The following is a 16,924-nucleotide window of genomic DNA, read 5'->3' as shown; positions in this document are numbered from 1 at the left end:
CGAGATGAAAGGGCTCTAGGGCAGGCAGAGCTGGGATCACTGAGGGGCAGGAAAAAGACGTAGCAAGTCAAATGGAAAAAGAGGCTGGGCTTGAACCTGGGCCAGGGGGAAATCATCTGGAGAACTGATTGTTCTTCGGGAGAGGAAGGAAGGCAACTGGATCACAGAGCAGAAGAGGAGAGGAAGAAATCACACGTACGTGGTTCAGTGAGTCATTTTCTTAAAACAAAAACAAAATCAAGGCGAAATAGATGTATATATGAATTAGAGAGTTATCGTGGGTTGACATCTGGCTGCCCATTTAGTATTTTGAGTCTAGGATTAAAGAGGGAAATTAGAAATGTTTACAGATATGTTAGGGAAATAGGTTATCTCATGTCTTTGAAGGAATTGCTCATAAATACTGCATTTCAGAGGTGTATCCATATCTGCTGCTTCTTGCTTTTTATTTATTTTATTTTTATTTTTTTATCTTTAAAACATTTACTATTGCCATTAAAAAAATATTTAGTTTCTTGTCCAGTTAGAATTTCATTAATGGTCCACTTCATATAATTTTTGTTGTTGTTGTTAAAAACTCATTTATCCTTTACCCCAAATTTTGAATGTAAACAGTAACTGTCAAGGTTGACAGCCGCGCAGTTCAGCAGCTTAATTTTGGCTAGAAGATGAAAGATTCACTGCTTTCTTGTGTCTGATGAGTGGGCAGAGCACTGTATTTTATTTTATTATTTTTTTATTTTTTTAATTAATTTTTATTGGAGTATAGTTGATTTACATCTTCCTGCTTTTTAAAACTAGAGTGGTTCCAACGAGACTGCTGACTGGCCTGGGTTATTAATGTATATAGACTTAATCTATTAGGGGCGGGCTGAGTTCTTAAAAAAATATTTTCTATTTTCTCTTTCTAACATCACAGATACATCATCAAACATTGCAGAAGCCCAGCTGATGTGAAAAACAGAGATAGCTTTTCAGAAATTAAACTCAGCCTTTCCTTGACAGAATTCCTTGATAGATTTCTGTATGAGTCCATGAAAATATTACTCCTTAGGCAATGCTTTGTATGAGGAATTATACAACTTAGCATTCAAAATAGAAAAGTTGAGAAAATGACTATTGCAAGACTGAGCAGTAATAAATGCTAATAACTTCACATTTATTTTGTGGTGTCCTTTCCATGAAGTTCATTTCTTCATATTAAGATTCTGGCATTTTAATCTCAGACAGTTTTCTTTCTAGCCCCTTTTTTGGCTAAAAAAGGACTCTGCTAATTCTAAGAACCCTGATCACCATCCTTTTGCAATGGGGAAGTCTTAGAAATAATTATTTTTTAAGCTTCAATATTTTTAGGTGATTGCAGTTTCATTGGTTGCCCTTGGTTTAAAGTAGATTAGATTTTGCTAGATCGCAGACATATCTTTTAGCACACTGTAAAAGAATACAGAATAGCCAGTATTATATTTTTCTATTAGAAGCATCAGAAAGAATATACTTTCGTAAATTTTTTTCTATTTCATTTTCTCCTTAAACTTATACCACCATAACCAAACTAAAGATAAAGAAAACCTTATCCTAACAGCAATAGGTTATTTTGGTATTTCTAATATAAGAAAATAAAATTCTGTACTAATGGGCATTTATGTGGGCACATATGTGAACACAGTGTGGGAGTTGATAGTTTTATGGACAAGGTAGTTTACGGAAATATTGATAAAATAAACCTTAAATGAAATACACATTTTTAGATTTTTTTTTTTTAAAGCTGACCTTTTAAATAAGGAAATTGTATCCATTACTTACTTTTCTCCTCGGAGAGCCTGGCTAGGACAGTTTTGTGCATAATACTGTGATTGATATTGAAGATTCTGATAGTCCGCCAAAGGCGAGAACAGAATCAATGTACAGATTGTAAAATTGGTTCCTACATAGGAAAAAATTTCCCCCCGATACGTGCATACACCCACACCTCACTTAGCAGATTGTTTTATAAAAGTCATGACAAAGAACAGCAGTTTCCCAGTCTCAGCAATCTCCGACATACACCAATTTGTTTTGCCATTAATCAAATGGCAAAACACGAGCAGTGTTCGTGCTCTATGGAAAATGCAAAATGTTTCATTTTAAAAGGACCTCAAATCAAATCTCCTTCAACCAACAGGAAGATGGCCACTCAGGTCTGTGAGAGTAAAGCAACTTCAAAACCTAGGTTTAGGGGCACAAACTCAACTACTTCAAAAAAGAAAGAAAGAAAATATAGTCCCTCCACTTATAACCTGCTAAGAATGCTCAGAAAATTGGAAGTACATTTTTTTTGTTAAAGAAAACTACAATCAACGATTGCCAAAATCTCTTCACCTTTGAACCCTCAGAAATCTGAAGATTATTCATATCAGGCAGAGAAGCGTCAAAGCTAGCCATTCTGGTGTTAAAGGCATGAGGGTCAGCGGGGGTCATATCGCAGGTGGTCGTGAGTTCCATGGGATGAGTCTCCTCAGAAGGGGAGAGATTCATGATCTGTTGAGAAAGCATAGGAAACAAAACAGAGTGTGACATTCCCATTCTTTAAAAGCTCTAATTATTCTCTACATAAGAATACAAACCAGTGTACAAGCTAGTTTTTGGTGGACAGGTAATAACTGTTTAACATACATACGTCACTGTCATTAGAACTTAAGCACGGTAGCTGGCAAGGCCCAGCACTGAAAAATACAAACACCCCTATTTCCAGATAACCCCATCAAAATGTCCGTGTCATATTTCCTCAAACTTCAGATGTCTGAGGAATTATAAAAAAAAAAAAAAGATTTCAGCATAATAAAAGTTATTTGGGGAAAATCTAGGCCTGAGCAGATTTGATGGCATTCAGGGCTTATAAAAACCCCAGTGTTTGTTTCCATTTGCAACCTACAGAGAAGAGACCGGTGAGAAGCAGACACCACCTGATGTTTCAGAGTTGAGTTTAGCAGCTGTAGCAAGTTTCTTTAGCTGCAACTGGAAACTGCACTACTGCTTGAATCACAAAAAGAAGTCTCCCAATGTCCTGGGAAGAGTAGGTGGAGAGTTCCTACTTACTAGGTCAGAGTGCTCCAGGATCTGGCTGGTGGTGAGATCCTCCTCTTCGGAGGATTCGTCGGAGTCCTCGTGGTTCATTTTATTTAGGCTGGGAGAACTTCCTGAGAGTTGGCGCTCCTCCAGAAGCTGCATGTCGCACTTGTCCAGACTATCCAGAGAACGCCTGCGGACTCCCCAGTTGAAATTGTCCATACTCTCGCCCTGAAATCACACCATCAGCTGCTTTTTTAAGGCCAAAATCCTCCTGCACTCATGCCTTTACACAGTCGATTAGCCATAGCTTAGTAATAAAAATTTTCATTATGAACTCTCAAGCCCTCATGGCCTTGGGCACCAAACATTTTGCTTACGTGATGTGAAGAGCAGTAAGAAGCACACTGTTTTCACCAAAATGCGTATTAAATCATAGGTAGACATGATTATACACTCTACTCTGGCACAGTGGGTAACATCTTGTTTTTTAACAAGTTGATTTTGGGATACTCTATAAATGATCCGTGTTAACAAAAATCTGTCAGAAAGAGACTGTTAATATTAAAACAACTTCAAAAGAGATGTTCCCTCCCCAAACCCCGCCCCTGTTTAGTACTCTTTTCAGAAGGAGGAAAAGTAGGAGCTACGCTTGTGGCACGTTCCACACCCTCTGGGTATTAAGTAGAAGAGCATTAGGTAAACATTCCAGGCTGTTTCTGCCGCAGCAGTGTTCACAGATAAAATGCAGAGTTAAAGGGTATCAGAGAGCAGCTGGGCACAGTCGGACAATCATGCACTACGCAGAGGCCAGAGCAGCAAGGCTTCAGTTTTGCTTTAGGCTCATCTTTAAATAATTGTCCCAACATAGAAAACAGTTCCTTCCCTATACCTGAATGGACTGACTCGGTACCAAGGATTATTGCTGAATTGTACATTTGCACTGAGAACCGGGCTAAGTGGCACTGTAAAGTGTTAAATAAAGATTTTAGATATAGCTCAGACTTTCTCTACAAACCATCAGATATTAAATAAGCTTATTTGATGAACATAAATTTTTTTTCTGAAAACCAATCTGGGTTTTATTTTTCTCTCTGTTAAGATAGGAATAAAGCTAGAGAAGTATTACTAGCTCATTGGTGAGCAAATTTTAACCTAAACAAATAGGTAATCTGAATAAAATCTAGCACAGAATCTTATTTATATTAGTCATTTGAAACACTGATGGTTCACTGACATAAATAACTTTTTTTTAAATGTGATGTTTTATTTATTTTTATTTTATTTTATTTTTTTGTATTCTGGCCATACCGCATGGCATGTGGGATGGTTCCCCGACCAGGGATTGAACCTGGGCCTCTGCAGTGAAAGCACCAAATCCTAACCACTATGCCACCAGGGAAGTCCCATAAATAACCTTCTGATGAGAGCTCAGTAAATAGCATAATAATATAATTTCAGTGAGAGATGTAAATTACTATTAAAATTAATGAGCATTAAATTTATTAATTTTCCTCTGGTTTTAAGGGTCTATTTTTTCCAGCTCCTAATGAAATGAATCTTACCATTCTCACAGATCTCTCATATAATAGATGCTTAGCTTTTCCAAAGTCTGTTTTGGCTATTCATGGTGGAAGGCAACAGGTAAGAATCCTGAACACATTATGGATATGATATGGAAATTATCATTATTCACCCCATTTATGATATTTATGATTGTTCTTAGGACTGTTTGATTATAAGACTCAGAATATGCTTTCCATAGTTTATAGCTGTATTTGTACCTTTTATCTGTAAGTGCTGTGATAAATTACCACCAAATTATTTTTTTTCCCGGTAGAAAAGGCTGACTGTTGTGGTGGTACTTTAAAATAGCTGTTTCAGTGAAAAAATGAAAAAAATGTGGAAGAGGCAAGAGTTCTGGGAAGAAAAAGAAAACTCAATGTGTGAAGAAATAAAGAGGGTAAAGAAAAATGAGATTACAATACAGAGAAAAAAGAATGTAAAAGTTACTGGGAAAAACGTACAACTGTAAAACATAATTCACAAAACTGATTCTCTTGTACCAAATCAATGGATGGGTTAGATGAACTATCTCAGGCAGCAGTTCTGGAAGTCTCCCACAGTGAACCTGGGTGGCACTGAGCTTGCAGAGAAATACAGACACCTAGGGCCAGAGAATGCTACATTGGGTATAGATAGCCATTGCTGTTAATTTGATTGCAGCTCAGGTGAAGATCTGAATCAATCAGGCATGGGAACTGAGAGTCAGGGAAGTTGTTCTTGCAGGAATAATATCTGGGTGTCTTGCTAGAGGATGCAATAACTCCATTAGAGGCAAAGATGTTGAAACTGTTTCCCTGGTGGTAGCTGAGGGGTTGAGATGGAACAGTAGCCTAGCCTACGTTAAAGTCGGTGGTGATTAAAAGTCAACTGGGCCTTCTCATAGCACAGGAATAACCCTATTGGGAGAGCCACCTTCCAACTTCCCCACACCCAAATGTCAGATTTGCATTTTATGTTACCTACAAGGTCAAAAGCCAAAAGAGTGTTTCACTGATTAAGTAAGATTTTCTATGTGTGAGAAAATTTAGAAGATGGCTAACTATTCCTGATGGACAATTTGCATATGTCAGTTATCAAACTTAAATAACCACTCAGGATTTATACTGAGATGAGAAAGTATTCACGATTGAATGTTCCAGAAATGTTGGAAATCGTATTCTTTGATATTGGAGTTCCAAAAAATAAGAATTATTGTTGAAGGAACTTGGATGGTCAAAATATGTTCCCCCAAATGTACCTACTTAGAGTAAGTCTATATGACATAGATACAGGGTGATCATAGGTCAGTTTGCCCAGGATAATCCCAGCTTATGCCTGTTGTCTGGGTGTAATTATTACCGGACCCCTTTTACTTGAAAAGGGTCCTCATTTGGATGAAATTTTATATAGTCACCATCCAAAGATAGCTCCTAACTCCTGGAAAATAAAAGGAATTGATTGGCAGTATATGTGGTATATTGTTAGATACAGCTTGTTGATTTCACTTTTAATAAAAGAATTTAACAGCAAAACCAATCCAGCTGTACAACTGCCTAATGAGAAATTATAGGATTTCCATGGATCATATTTAAAAACTCACTCTCTCTCAAGAGATATAATCATGCAACTTCCAGAACTAAACATATAAAGATTTTAAGACTGTCTCATATTTATACTTCAGAAAATATTTCCCTTCTACAGCAACCAAGAAAAATACTTCTATCACACACATCTCAATGTAAATGTGCAAATAGGCATACATACTCTCGAAGGGGGGAAAAAGCAGTTATGCAGTTATAAATCTGCAATGATGCAAAACATCTACTAGTGCATCTGAATTGAAAATAGCATCATCTTACCTGAAGTTCCTGTGTAGCAGATTGAATGGACAGAAAAACAAATAAGAGGTCTATTTAAAATGATTATATTAGATACTCAAGTGCATTTGTCTTAGTTGTAACACAACAGCAACTAACAGTGCTAACAGTATATATGTCAGTAGATGCAACTTAAAGAAAACAGGCAAAGATACACAAACCCCATAAAGAAAAATTAGTACGAAACACCGGAAATTCCAAACCTCTTAGCGGTGGATGATGTAGTTGGTAATAAATCATAAATACAATTTCTGAAATAGCTTTCCACTTCAGTGACAACTTTGGTCTCCTCAACACTTTTTTTTTTGGAATGCCTAAATTTTTATTTGTGAGAAAATCGTGAAATGTCATGGAAAGACTAAATGAGGGTCATCAGCTGGGAAAAAAAGGTGGCATCACCTGATCCTGCTCACAAAAGCAGAAGTGTTTGTGATCATGATCTGTTTCACTGCTGAGGTGCAATTAATAGCAAAGACACAGCACCCTTTAAAGATTCTGAGAAATTCAAAGGCAAACCCTTAAAGATATTAGTCAATAAATTCTGAGACTATTTAATGAAAAGGAATAGACATGACAAAAACCTTGTCTTTTTTTTTTTTTAGTAAATGTGTGTTGATCTAGAAGCCAAATATGCTTACCTTTTGCAGATGAGGAAATACTGAAATTATTCACCAAAGACAGTACAAAGGAACAGATATTTAGAATGCCTACTGCCTGAAATTATGCTAAAAGCTTTACATAGGTCATCTTACTTGATCCTTACATCAACTCTATAGGCAGGTATTATCACTCCCATTCGATAGATGAAGACGCCAAGAGAAACTGCATCCAGGCTTGAGCTGGGTCAGTGGCAGAGCTGAAAGTCAGAGTTGGACCTGCCTGACTCCAAAACGCTTGCATTTTCACTCTGCCACTCTGTAAGCTTGCTAGAATCCCTTATTATAACCTTATTGAGAAGTAGCAAAATATTCTCAAATGGTTTATTTGGATAAAATATATACTTTCACATTCTTGAACTTCTTATAAAATCTTAATCATACAAGATAAAATAATCACTATGTTTTTTAGTTCTTGTTGGCTAGGACAGTAGCGAGAACACTAGAAGGAAGGCATAGTAATCGTTATTTATTGTCCTTGAAAAATATTAGTATAATATTTACTTTCAAGTGATGGGCATCTATGGTTTTCCTTACTTTATTTTGATAGAAATTAAATTTGTTAGTTGTTCTGAAATTGTTTCTGATTTCTCTATCTGACACCATTCCTCCTAGGTCCCTTCACGTAACACATTTTTCTTTGGCTGACACTGAAAAATGATGCCTCTCTTGTTTCATCAATTTTTCTCTCCGTAGTTTAACCCTTGAAGAGGGTGCCCAAGCTTGAATTCTAGCCTAAGAGCAAAGATTGGGTCAGTTGCTCAGACCAGGAAGCTAAACTTTTGACATTCCATATACCTCTGGATCATTTCGAAAGTATTCAAAACAGCTGTATTTTGCATTAGACTTTTAAAACAATCCTCACCGCATTTAGCAATTGATTTATCACTAATTATGGTTAACAGTCAGAAAACTGCAATGCTTGTTACTGGTTTGAGAACAATTCAAGATGAAAGCTTACACATTTTAAAGATGCCTTGCAGTTGGTGCCTTTATACTCTTAAAGGACTGGATCTGCTAAACTTGTTTCCAGGGAAAGAATTGGTAAAGAAAACATTCTTCATTCTGAGGACATGATTCTTCCTTGCTGGCACAGACAGCCAGGGTAGTCAGTGGCCAGTAAGGACAAAAATAGAGCTCAATAGCGCTTGTCCAGCTCCGTGGCCTTGCCTTGACATAAGTGGATTGGTCAGCAATCATATCCTTTTAGGGAAGGTAAGCAGTTACTTGAAGCATCATTTCCCACAAGTCTATCGTTAACTTAGGAGGAGCCTACCTGCCATAGGATATGATAAACTTTGAATTTGAGCCTCCATTCTAACTGTACGACTAGCAGAAAGCCCTTTCTTTGTCTGGGAAATAGAGTGTGCTTGGTTAAATGTGAGCTGAAGTATGTGGATCCCACCACATGCCAGGCTGGGTACCAGGCTTTATTACAGATGCCAGCCCCACTTCAGGGAACATAGTGTCCATCCCAGGAGGGAAAAGCCTGCCTCTCAGCTGGAACGTGCCCCTGAGCTACCGAAATGATGCTCCTCCTTGCAATCCCAGGTTTTCAAAAGCATGACTCATAATGGAAAGCATCTTATTACCATGATTATCATTCAGATAAACAGATCTGCATCTGCCTGTTGATACTTGAATTCAGCTACTCCAGGTGTCAAGAACCAACTGAAAGCAGAGCCAAGAGCTCTTGTATGTTAAATCTAGTTTCAAGTTCTGAGGATTTCATCAAACAGCACAAAGATGCCGGGGCCCTCAGGCTCTGATCGCAGGTTGCGGCAGGCAAGCTTTGACGTCAACCCATGAGAGCAATTTCACATTGAAAATAATAAAATGCTTAGCCTGTTTTACCCAGGTACCAGAGAACAGGCTCAGACCTTGCATGTTTCTGTGATTTTTTTTTAAAGTTCACCTTTGGACTACACACACACAGAGTCTCTGTGTGGTCAAAGTCAGATCTTTGCCATTTAGAAAGAACTTGGTAGCTTTGGCCGTGGGCTTAGACAGGAAGGGTGTGGTGCCTTTTGCCAAAGTTACGCTGCTGTACTTTGAATAAATTGATTAAAAATAAAGTTTACAGCTTTCTAATTAAAGAACTCATTATTTAGCAGGTAGAAAGAAACTGTGCTGTTAGTCAAGGAAAAGGCTGAGCGGATGGTTTTCACCGAGCCCGGGCCGTACCTCTCCATCCTCCAGCTCCACATCTAGGAAATCGAAGTCTCTAAAGACCCGGAACTGCTGCTCACTGTTGGTGTCATCTATGTTCTCCTGCTCCCGGGTTCCGTCCTCGGAGGACACGAGGCTCGTCTGGTGCTCCAGCAGATCCAAGTCCCCACACGACGAGAAAATCACCTACGAACCAAGAGTCCTCTCCTGAGAAACCGCTCTCCCTTCTGTGTTTGTGCTACAAAAAGTGTAACTGGCTCCTCAGAGCACTGTATTTCCAGTACACACCTAATTCCTTAAGTGGGTATTTTTAGAATGTTCTTTTATTATTTATGTTGGACAGGTGCCTTCAGATTCAACTCATTGCAAAGATGCAAGTTCACACACTAGGAGAGTGTTCAAGAGTCAGATCGCTGCTTCTTAATGAAAAGTGTATCCTACGTGCGCGTGTGTGTGTGTGACAACTGAGTGTGTGTTCACAGACAGTCTACAGCAGCCAAGAAATTTTCCACTGTTTCTGCACTGAGCGAGGTTAGAAACTGTACAGATTCACACACACGTCACATACATATTATCATGTAAGATTTTAAGGACTACTGATGCCAAGATATGTTATTGTAGAACGAACTGTGAGAGCAAAGGATTTAACCCTCTTAGAGATAAACCAGGAACTGGTAGGGAAAAAGAAACATAAGTCAGGAAGTACAGTACTTGTTCATGTGAATTACAGAGGAGAAGCTGAGCAGCCGTGCTCATAATTCATACTTAGAAGTCCTGTCCTGTCGATTCAAACAAAACTTTTTTTTCTATTAAAATTTTAGTATGTTAATATTTTAAAATTAACTTCTATGTTTAGGTTCATTTCACTTGGGCCATTTTAATATAACTTTGTAGAAATAACAGACTTCAAATAAATCTAAATGTTTTGCTCGCCAGCCTCTCCTGAACATAGACTGATATTAAATAAAATGAACAGTATTCTTTAACCGTTACAACGTCTTGGTCTTCCTTGAAAGTAAGCAAGTCATTTATAAGAATTTAAATATCACAAATATCTCTCAAAAGGAAAAAAAAAGGGGAATGGATTTTACTTTTTTTAAATTATTTTTTAAAAATTTCTTTCTTTCTTTTTTTATTTTTGGCTGCGTTGGGTCTTTGTTGCTGCGCGCGGGCTTCTTCTTTAGTTGCGGCGAGCGGGGGCTACTCTTCGTTGTGGTGCGCGGGCTTCTCATTGCGGTGGCTTCTCTTGTTGCGGAGCAAGGGCTCTAGGCGCGTGGGCTTCAGTAGTTGTGGCTCGCGGGCTCTAAAGTGCAGGCTCAGTAGTTGTGGCGCATGGGCTTAGTTGCTCCGTGGCACGTGGGGTCTTCCCAGACCAGGGCTCGAACCTGTGTCCTCTGCATTGGCAGGTGGATTCTCAACCACTGCACCACCAGGGAAGCCCGGGAATGGATTTTAAACATTCTTTTTTTTCTCCAGTGTTTAAGAGCAGTCATAGGATTTGCACTAGGTTTTCATAAAATGGTACAAGACACACAGTCTGTACAGGGGTTGCAAATGAGTATATGAGATAAATAGCACTGAGGACCAGGCAACTAGTCAGTGAGAGATGAGAGACTAAAATTCTGATTTCCTCAGCCGAAGCCTCCCTTTCCTTGTTAGTGCCACTTTTCTTATTTGTAACATAGTAAACATTTCTAGCTAGAAAGGCCTGGCACCAAAGCAGGCGGTTTGGATCTGAAGGAGACAGTGTAACCACAGGGGTGGTAAGAAACGGACCTCTCTGGCTGTGCCAGTGCAGAGGTAAAGGGCTCTCATTCCTCTCCCTTTCAGTCTGGGGGGCTCAATCTGCCCCACACTATCTCCTCGTTCCTCTGCCCTCAATGATGTCACAGGAGCAGCAGCAAACCCACTGATCAATAACTCAGAAGGTGACTTCAACAGAGGCCACCCTTCTGGCTGGGGCACATTCCCAGACGATTACAAGTATCAACTTGCACTTTAGCACGAATCTATGAGTCTCATATTTCACCTGCTCATGAACTACATTAGTATATACATTTTGGAATTTTAAAAGTAGTTCCACAGAGACACTGTTTGCTACTTCTTACTTGGGAAATCACTTAGTTTGCTATTTTCTTTTCTGGTTACTAATAAAGATGATGTGATATAGATGAAATAAAAATACCCGGTAAAACCAAACCCTGAGATTTTTATTGCTTTTGCTACAGTATTCTCACACACACAATTTGAATTTTCTAAATTTTATAAAAGCTTCAGAAGCTAACTTCTAATACTTAAATTATTCATTTATTTCAAAGCTCAATGGCATTTTTGTGCAACTGTAACATCAGTAGAAGTTTCTGTTTGTTGGTTTGTGTTTTTTTTTTTTGGCTGCGCTTCACGCGGGATCTTACTTCCCTGACCAGGGCTTGAACCCATGCCCCCTGAAGTGGAAGCATGGAGTCTTAACCACTGGACCGCCAGGGAAGTCCCTCAGTGGAAGTTTATATGAGAAAAAACATGATAATATATCACTATTTTCACCTTTATTGTACATGAGTAAAATAGTGACATCATGGTAAGAGATGTGTGTACAGAGAGTAAAATTACACCCAAAAGGAACATATCTCATATATGGTGGTGTAGAAGACGGTCACATATACATATTTTAAGAAAGTATGGGCATATTTATTAAAAAGATCCAAGATACTAAAAAAATTAAAATAACTGAGTTTTTATTTACCAACTGGAGCAAATAACCAATAACATCTTTCATTGTTTCTGAACTGAGATTAAAAATCATACTATGGAGAGAAATAATCTAAGGGTTTGATCTAGATGATGGATATCATACTTGTAATTCATAGTTGAAACCTCCAAACTACATGACCAAAGGTAAAAAGGTTATGACACCAAAATAAATGTGATATAGGACAGAACTTACCGATGGATTTTTGCTTAATCCTACTTCTTGGCCACACAGAGAAAGGACGTGTACCAACTTCTCTTTCGTCCTCTTCTGGAAAAGAAACACACAGGCAGGTTTTAATCATGGGGTCCTGTGATCAAATCTACTCCAATACTGTAGTCATCAGCCACAAAGGGCTAACCCACCTGAAATGTGGCCAGTGAGAATGGAGATATAAAATACATGAAGAGTTGGTATGAAAAGAGAATGTAAAATATCTCACCAATAATTGTAAAATATTGATTATATGTTGAAAAAATAATATTTTAGATATATTAGGTTAACTAAAATGTGTTATTAAAATTAATTTTACCTGTTTTTTTTTTCTTTTTTTCAGAAGGTGACTATTAGAAAATTTAAAATGAGGTTCACATTATGTTTCTACTGGACAGTGCTGATCTAAGTTTTCCCAAGGGAGGGGATGTGAAAGTCAACCCCTTGGCTCTTTAGCAGATATTCATTACTCTCCTTGATAATCTTTCTTGTGTGCTACAACTTTCAATCATTAGCAAGCCTTTCCTTACACCTTAATTAAATCTATTATATTACAACACAATTCTCTTTTCCTCAAATGGGAGGATAAATTTGCTTTCTGCAGAATTAAATTCGATTATTTGCAAGACATATTAAATCTTTCTCAATTTATTCTTCCTATAGTTAAACGGATAGAATTCCTTTTGCTTTTCTTCGTAAACCTTACTTTTCAGTTCCTTAAGCATGGAGATTCTTCTACAAACCATCACATTTCCCAGTGACATAGACAAACTAGGTCTCAGAAGGACTGGTGAGTTGAGAATGAAAAGGATGAGTAACCAGAGCCTAAAAAACATTAATGTGCCTCAGAATTGCTCTTAAAGCAATCGTCCTCCTCTCCTGAAAATGATTTTTTTCCCTTTTAATCTGATTTAATATGGAGACTGCAAGGAGGCCAATATCGCTCATAGATTTTCCTACTTAATGGAACTCAGTTCCCTGCATCCTTCTTTTCAAATTATAGACGGGACACTCAATATAGTGTCATTTCAAGGTCAAAGACCTTGATGTTGAAGAATGGCAAGAGATTCACTAACCTATTTCCCTAAGTTTTAGTGGGCATTTTACAATTCTGGGAAGGAATGAATGTAGAGGAGCATGGAATTGGGCTGTACATTTCTCTTCTCTTTTCCAAATTCCCAAGAAAGTAGAGCGGGCTCTCTATTCAGGCACGCAGTGAGCGCTCACTGAGAAGCAGCTCTGCCCCAGCAGGCGCTGGGCTCTAAGCTCCATTTCCCTAACCTTTGAGGGTGGGATGAGTCCTGCTGGGCGTGCAAACAAAGGGCTTTTCTCTGCGCAGCACCCACTTCGCCTCCCTCTGGTAATGCAGTCCCTCTTTTTATCTCGGGACGGCTCTTCTCCCGCCAAATGGGGCTCTGCCTCTCTTGCACAGAGCCCTTGCTCCAGAATTGCTACGACGTTGGGGAGGGGAGGCCTCTGTCCTGAGATCGTCAGGGCCAAAGACCATGTAAATCTGGAGCTGCCAGAGGTTGTTGGGCCTCACGTTGGAACAGTCTGCCTGAGAATGAGGTCAGCAGGGAGGAAAGCAGGCCTAAGACTTTGGGAAGACAAGGTGGGGACGGTGAGAAGGACAGAGAGGGTCTAAGGATTGTGTGTGCTAGAATCCAGTTCTGCTTGAAGTTATGATATAGGAGTTAACACGTTCCCTTTCCACTTAAGGCAGTTTTTCACTGGGCTTCTGGCACATGTCACCAAAAGAGCCCCAAATAATGCATGGGTTTCACTTGGCAGTAAGTCCAATGACATCAACGCTGTGACGCAGTCACCCAGAAAGTGCATACAGATAACAGAACCGCAGAGAAACCTGGCCGTCCAGCCTGCTCTGCGGGGTCAGGTGTGCATGGAACCCACTGACTGGAGGGCAGGCTCGCGGGACTGCAGCCAGAATGGTCACTGGGGTGTGGCCCTGTCACGCAGGATTGCTTAGGAGAACTAAGCATGTATTACTTGGAGAAAAGAGGACTGATTTGGATGAGTGGCAGAGGGGGGAGGGTTTCTTTAAGTGTTTGAAGGGCTGCCATGTGAAAGACAGATCCAATTGCATTTTCTAAGCCTTAAGAGAACTAGGACCCATGAGTAGAAGCAACAAAGTGTCAGACTTCAACTCAATGTAATGAACTGTTCAAAGATAAAATGGGTTCCCTCGGGATACAGAATACCGTAAGATCCTCATCACTGAAGTGTCGATGCCCAGACGGGAAATATTGGGATGGTGGAGGCAGGAATCCCATATCACAGTTGGGTTCAATAGGTCCCCTAAGCTCCCTTCCAATCCTGGGAGTCGAGGACTCTTTACCTGAGAATACTGGGGCCTTTTCCAGCTTACAGGAACAAGGACATTGGAGTTGGAGCCTGATGAGGTGGAAGATGCACTCCGGGTGACAGCCATGGCCCTGGGCTTCCCATCACGCCCGGAAGAGCTCTGCAGTTCATCATATCGCCTCCCGATGATGGGCGTCTTGAGAAAAAAGAATAGAGAAGCACACGTTCTTCTACCTCATTCATACTTCTGGGGTATACGGATCGCTCTGTCCCAGCAGCAACCAAGAACTGCTTATCTGATTAAAACTTAGATTAGAGAAGTTCAGTGTTACAAGGAGGCTCATTTTCCTTACGTTCAAATACATATTCCAGATCATTTTGCATCTTCAACCCTTTCCCACCCTCTTTAGCAGCTGAAAACAAATCCAATTGCTTGTTCTTAAACACACTTTAGAAATGATTGTAAAGATAAGAAGGAAGACATGCAGGAAAGCAAAATAGTTTTCAGATGTTTAAGCTTGAAAGACTTTCTTTATAGTTAAAACAAGACCAAAATCCCTTCCCCTCATCCCAACCTGTAATTACCAATCTTGATACACTCTCAATTATTTAAAAATTTATTTAAATTATTTATATCTTTTCAATTATTTTAATGAATGAGGTCAGGGCCAGGTTCTTGACAACACTTCAGAAATGTCACTTCCTGAGAGTCCCGGAGTGTGGTGGCTGGGCAGGCAGCACCTCCCAAACCTTAGCCCCAGGGAGGTCTCTGCAGAAACCTGTTCGTAGGCCTACATTCAGAGACGGCAGACGCTGGCTGGTAACTCTCCACCTGCCTCTCAAGGCACATCTTTCTGGAGCAGCTGGGTCTCCGGGGCATGCAGCTGACTGGCTACAGGTTTTCTGTACCTCTTTGGGACAGAGTAAACAGTCAAAGAGTAAGCTTCCCCCACCTCCAGCAATGTAAAAAAAATGTTAAAAATTGAAAAATACTGAGTTGATACCTTAATATCATAGAGATACTAAATATCACAATGGTGGCACAACAGCACCTCTACCTGAGTATTGAAATGATGAACGGTCAATGAGACTACTGTGTGAAAAAACCCAATCTAGCCACAACCTAATTAATAGAGTAAGTCCCATGTAAGCTGATCTAGTTTATTCCTTTAGTGAATGAATCCATTCAGCCGTGTTGAAGAATATTTATGAAGTACCTAACATGCATCAGACACTGTACAGACCCTGCTTACAAAGTGGACAGGCCATTGTTTCTGCTTTGGGGGGTTTATGGGTCACGGGGTAAAGGAGACAGGAAAGCAAACGTATTTTTACATCTTAGACTAAAATAGTTAAGTACAGGCCTCCCAAAAGTTTGTTCATGGACCAGCAGGTAAACCTGACTATTTTCTGTCTTCTTCTCTTCCTAACTCCTGAGTTCATAAGTCTCTTCCCTCCGCACACCCATCTCCCTCAAGGCAAGAATTTAGATAGTTATACTGGTTTAAAAAGCAGTGTGGCTTGGGGAAGTGACCATAAAGGCAGATTCTGTATTCCTGTAAATCTCAGGCATCCGCTGGTTTGGTTGCAGTTCAGGAAACAAGGTTGCGGATACAAGATAGGACGTGACAGCTGTCAAACAAAGAATGAGTGAAGGTCATGGTTTAAAATGCTTAAGATCATTCCATTTTAAAGTTATCTTTTTTGGGGAAATCATTTTTATATAACTGAGGCTAGCTTCTATTTTTAAAAGCTGCCAGAGAAGAGCCCCAGTGAATAGGACAATGTGTTGAACCTAATTTAGGCCTTAGGAGCTTTCACTTGACATAACTGTAAAATAAGTCTCCCCTTCTCCAGGCAACTAGTTCTGACCTTTGCCACTATGTATTCATGCTAAAGTTTACAGAAACAGTTAACATACCTCTGAAATATCAAAGTGAAAGTCCAGGGTTTTCCCAGGTAATTCCTTAGACGCACTGGTCCATACTCGATGTATTTCTATCTTTGAAAGGTCACTGTGTTGGTAGGAAGGTAAAACTAGGCTGGCAGATCGAGAAACTACTAGCTTCAAGATATTCAAAGCTTCTCTCCAGTGGATGCTCTGAAGGAAATAAAACAGTCAATGGACAAAAATAATTAAAAAAAAAAACAAAACACTAATATGCCGCTAGCTACCAAAACTTCTAATGACCGGTCAGAGCTCACTGATTTAAAACAGTGCAGGAAATTCTGTGATAAGTAAAAGGCAAATGACATAAAAAGATAATTTATGCATAAGATGAACTACATTTAGGAAACAAGAATAAAAAAAGACACGTGTTGTCCACATTCAAATAAGTAAAAGTTTA

General features: G+C 39.3%; 1 protein-coding gene across 5 annotated transcripts in view; it reads right to left on the bottom strand.

The window, feature by feature from the left end:
* FRY (FRY microtubule binding protein) overlaps window positions 1-16,924 on the bottom strand; it is a 329,207-nt gene that overhangs the window by 28,545 nt on the left and 283,738 nt on the right. For all 5 annotated transcript variants that reach the window (XM_082366277.1, XM_082366278.1, XM_082366279.1 and 2 more), the window contains 6 exons: window positions 16,498-16,677; window positions 14,611-14,772; window positions 12,237-12,311; window positions 9,308-9,478; window positions 3,076-3,276; window positions 2,359-2,517 (listed from right to left, as the gene is read on the bottom strand). In XM_082366277.1, the coding sequence (XP_082222403.1) occupies window positions 2,359-2,517; window positions 3,076-3,276; window positions 9,308-9,478; window positions 12,237-12,311; window positions 14,611-14,772; window positions 16,498-16,677 (948 nt within the window). The remainder of the gene's footprint in view (window positions 1-2,358; window positions 2,518-3,075; window positions 3,277-9,307; window positions 9,479-12,236; window positions 12,312-14,610; window positions 14,773-16,497; window positions 16,678-16,924) is intronic.

Source organism: Balaenoptera borealis (genome assembly GCF_965194805.1).
Source record: "Balaenoptera borealis genome assembly, chromosome: 18".
Taxonomy (NCBI): domain Eukaryota; kingdom Metazoa; phylum Chordata; class Mammalia; order Artiodactyla; family Balaenopteridae; genus Balaenoptera; species Balaenoptera borealis.
The sequence above is the reverse complement of the archived record's forward strand: the minus strand, read 5'-3'. Positions and strand labels throughout refer to the sequence as shown.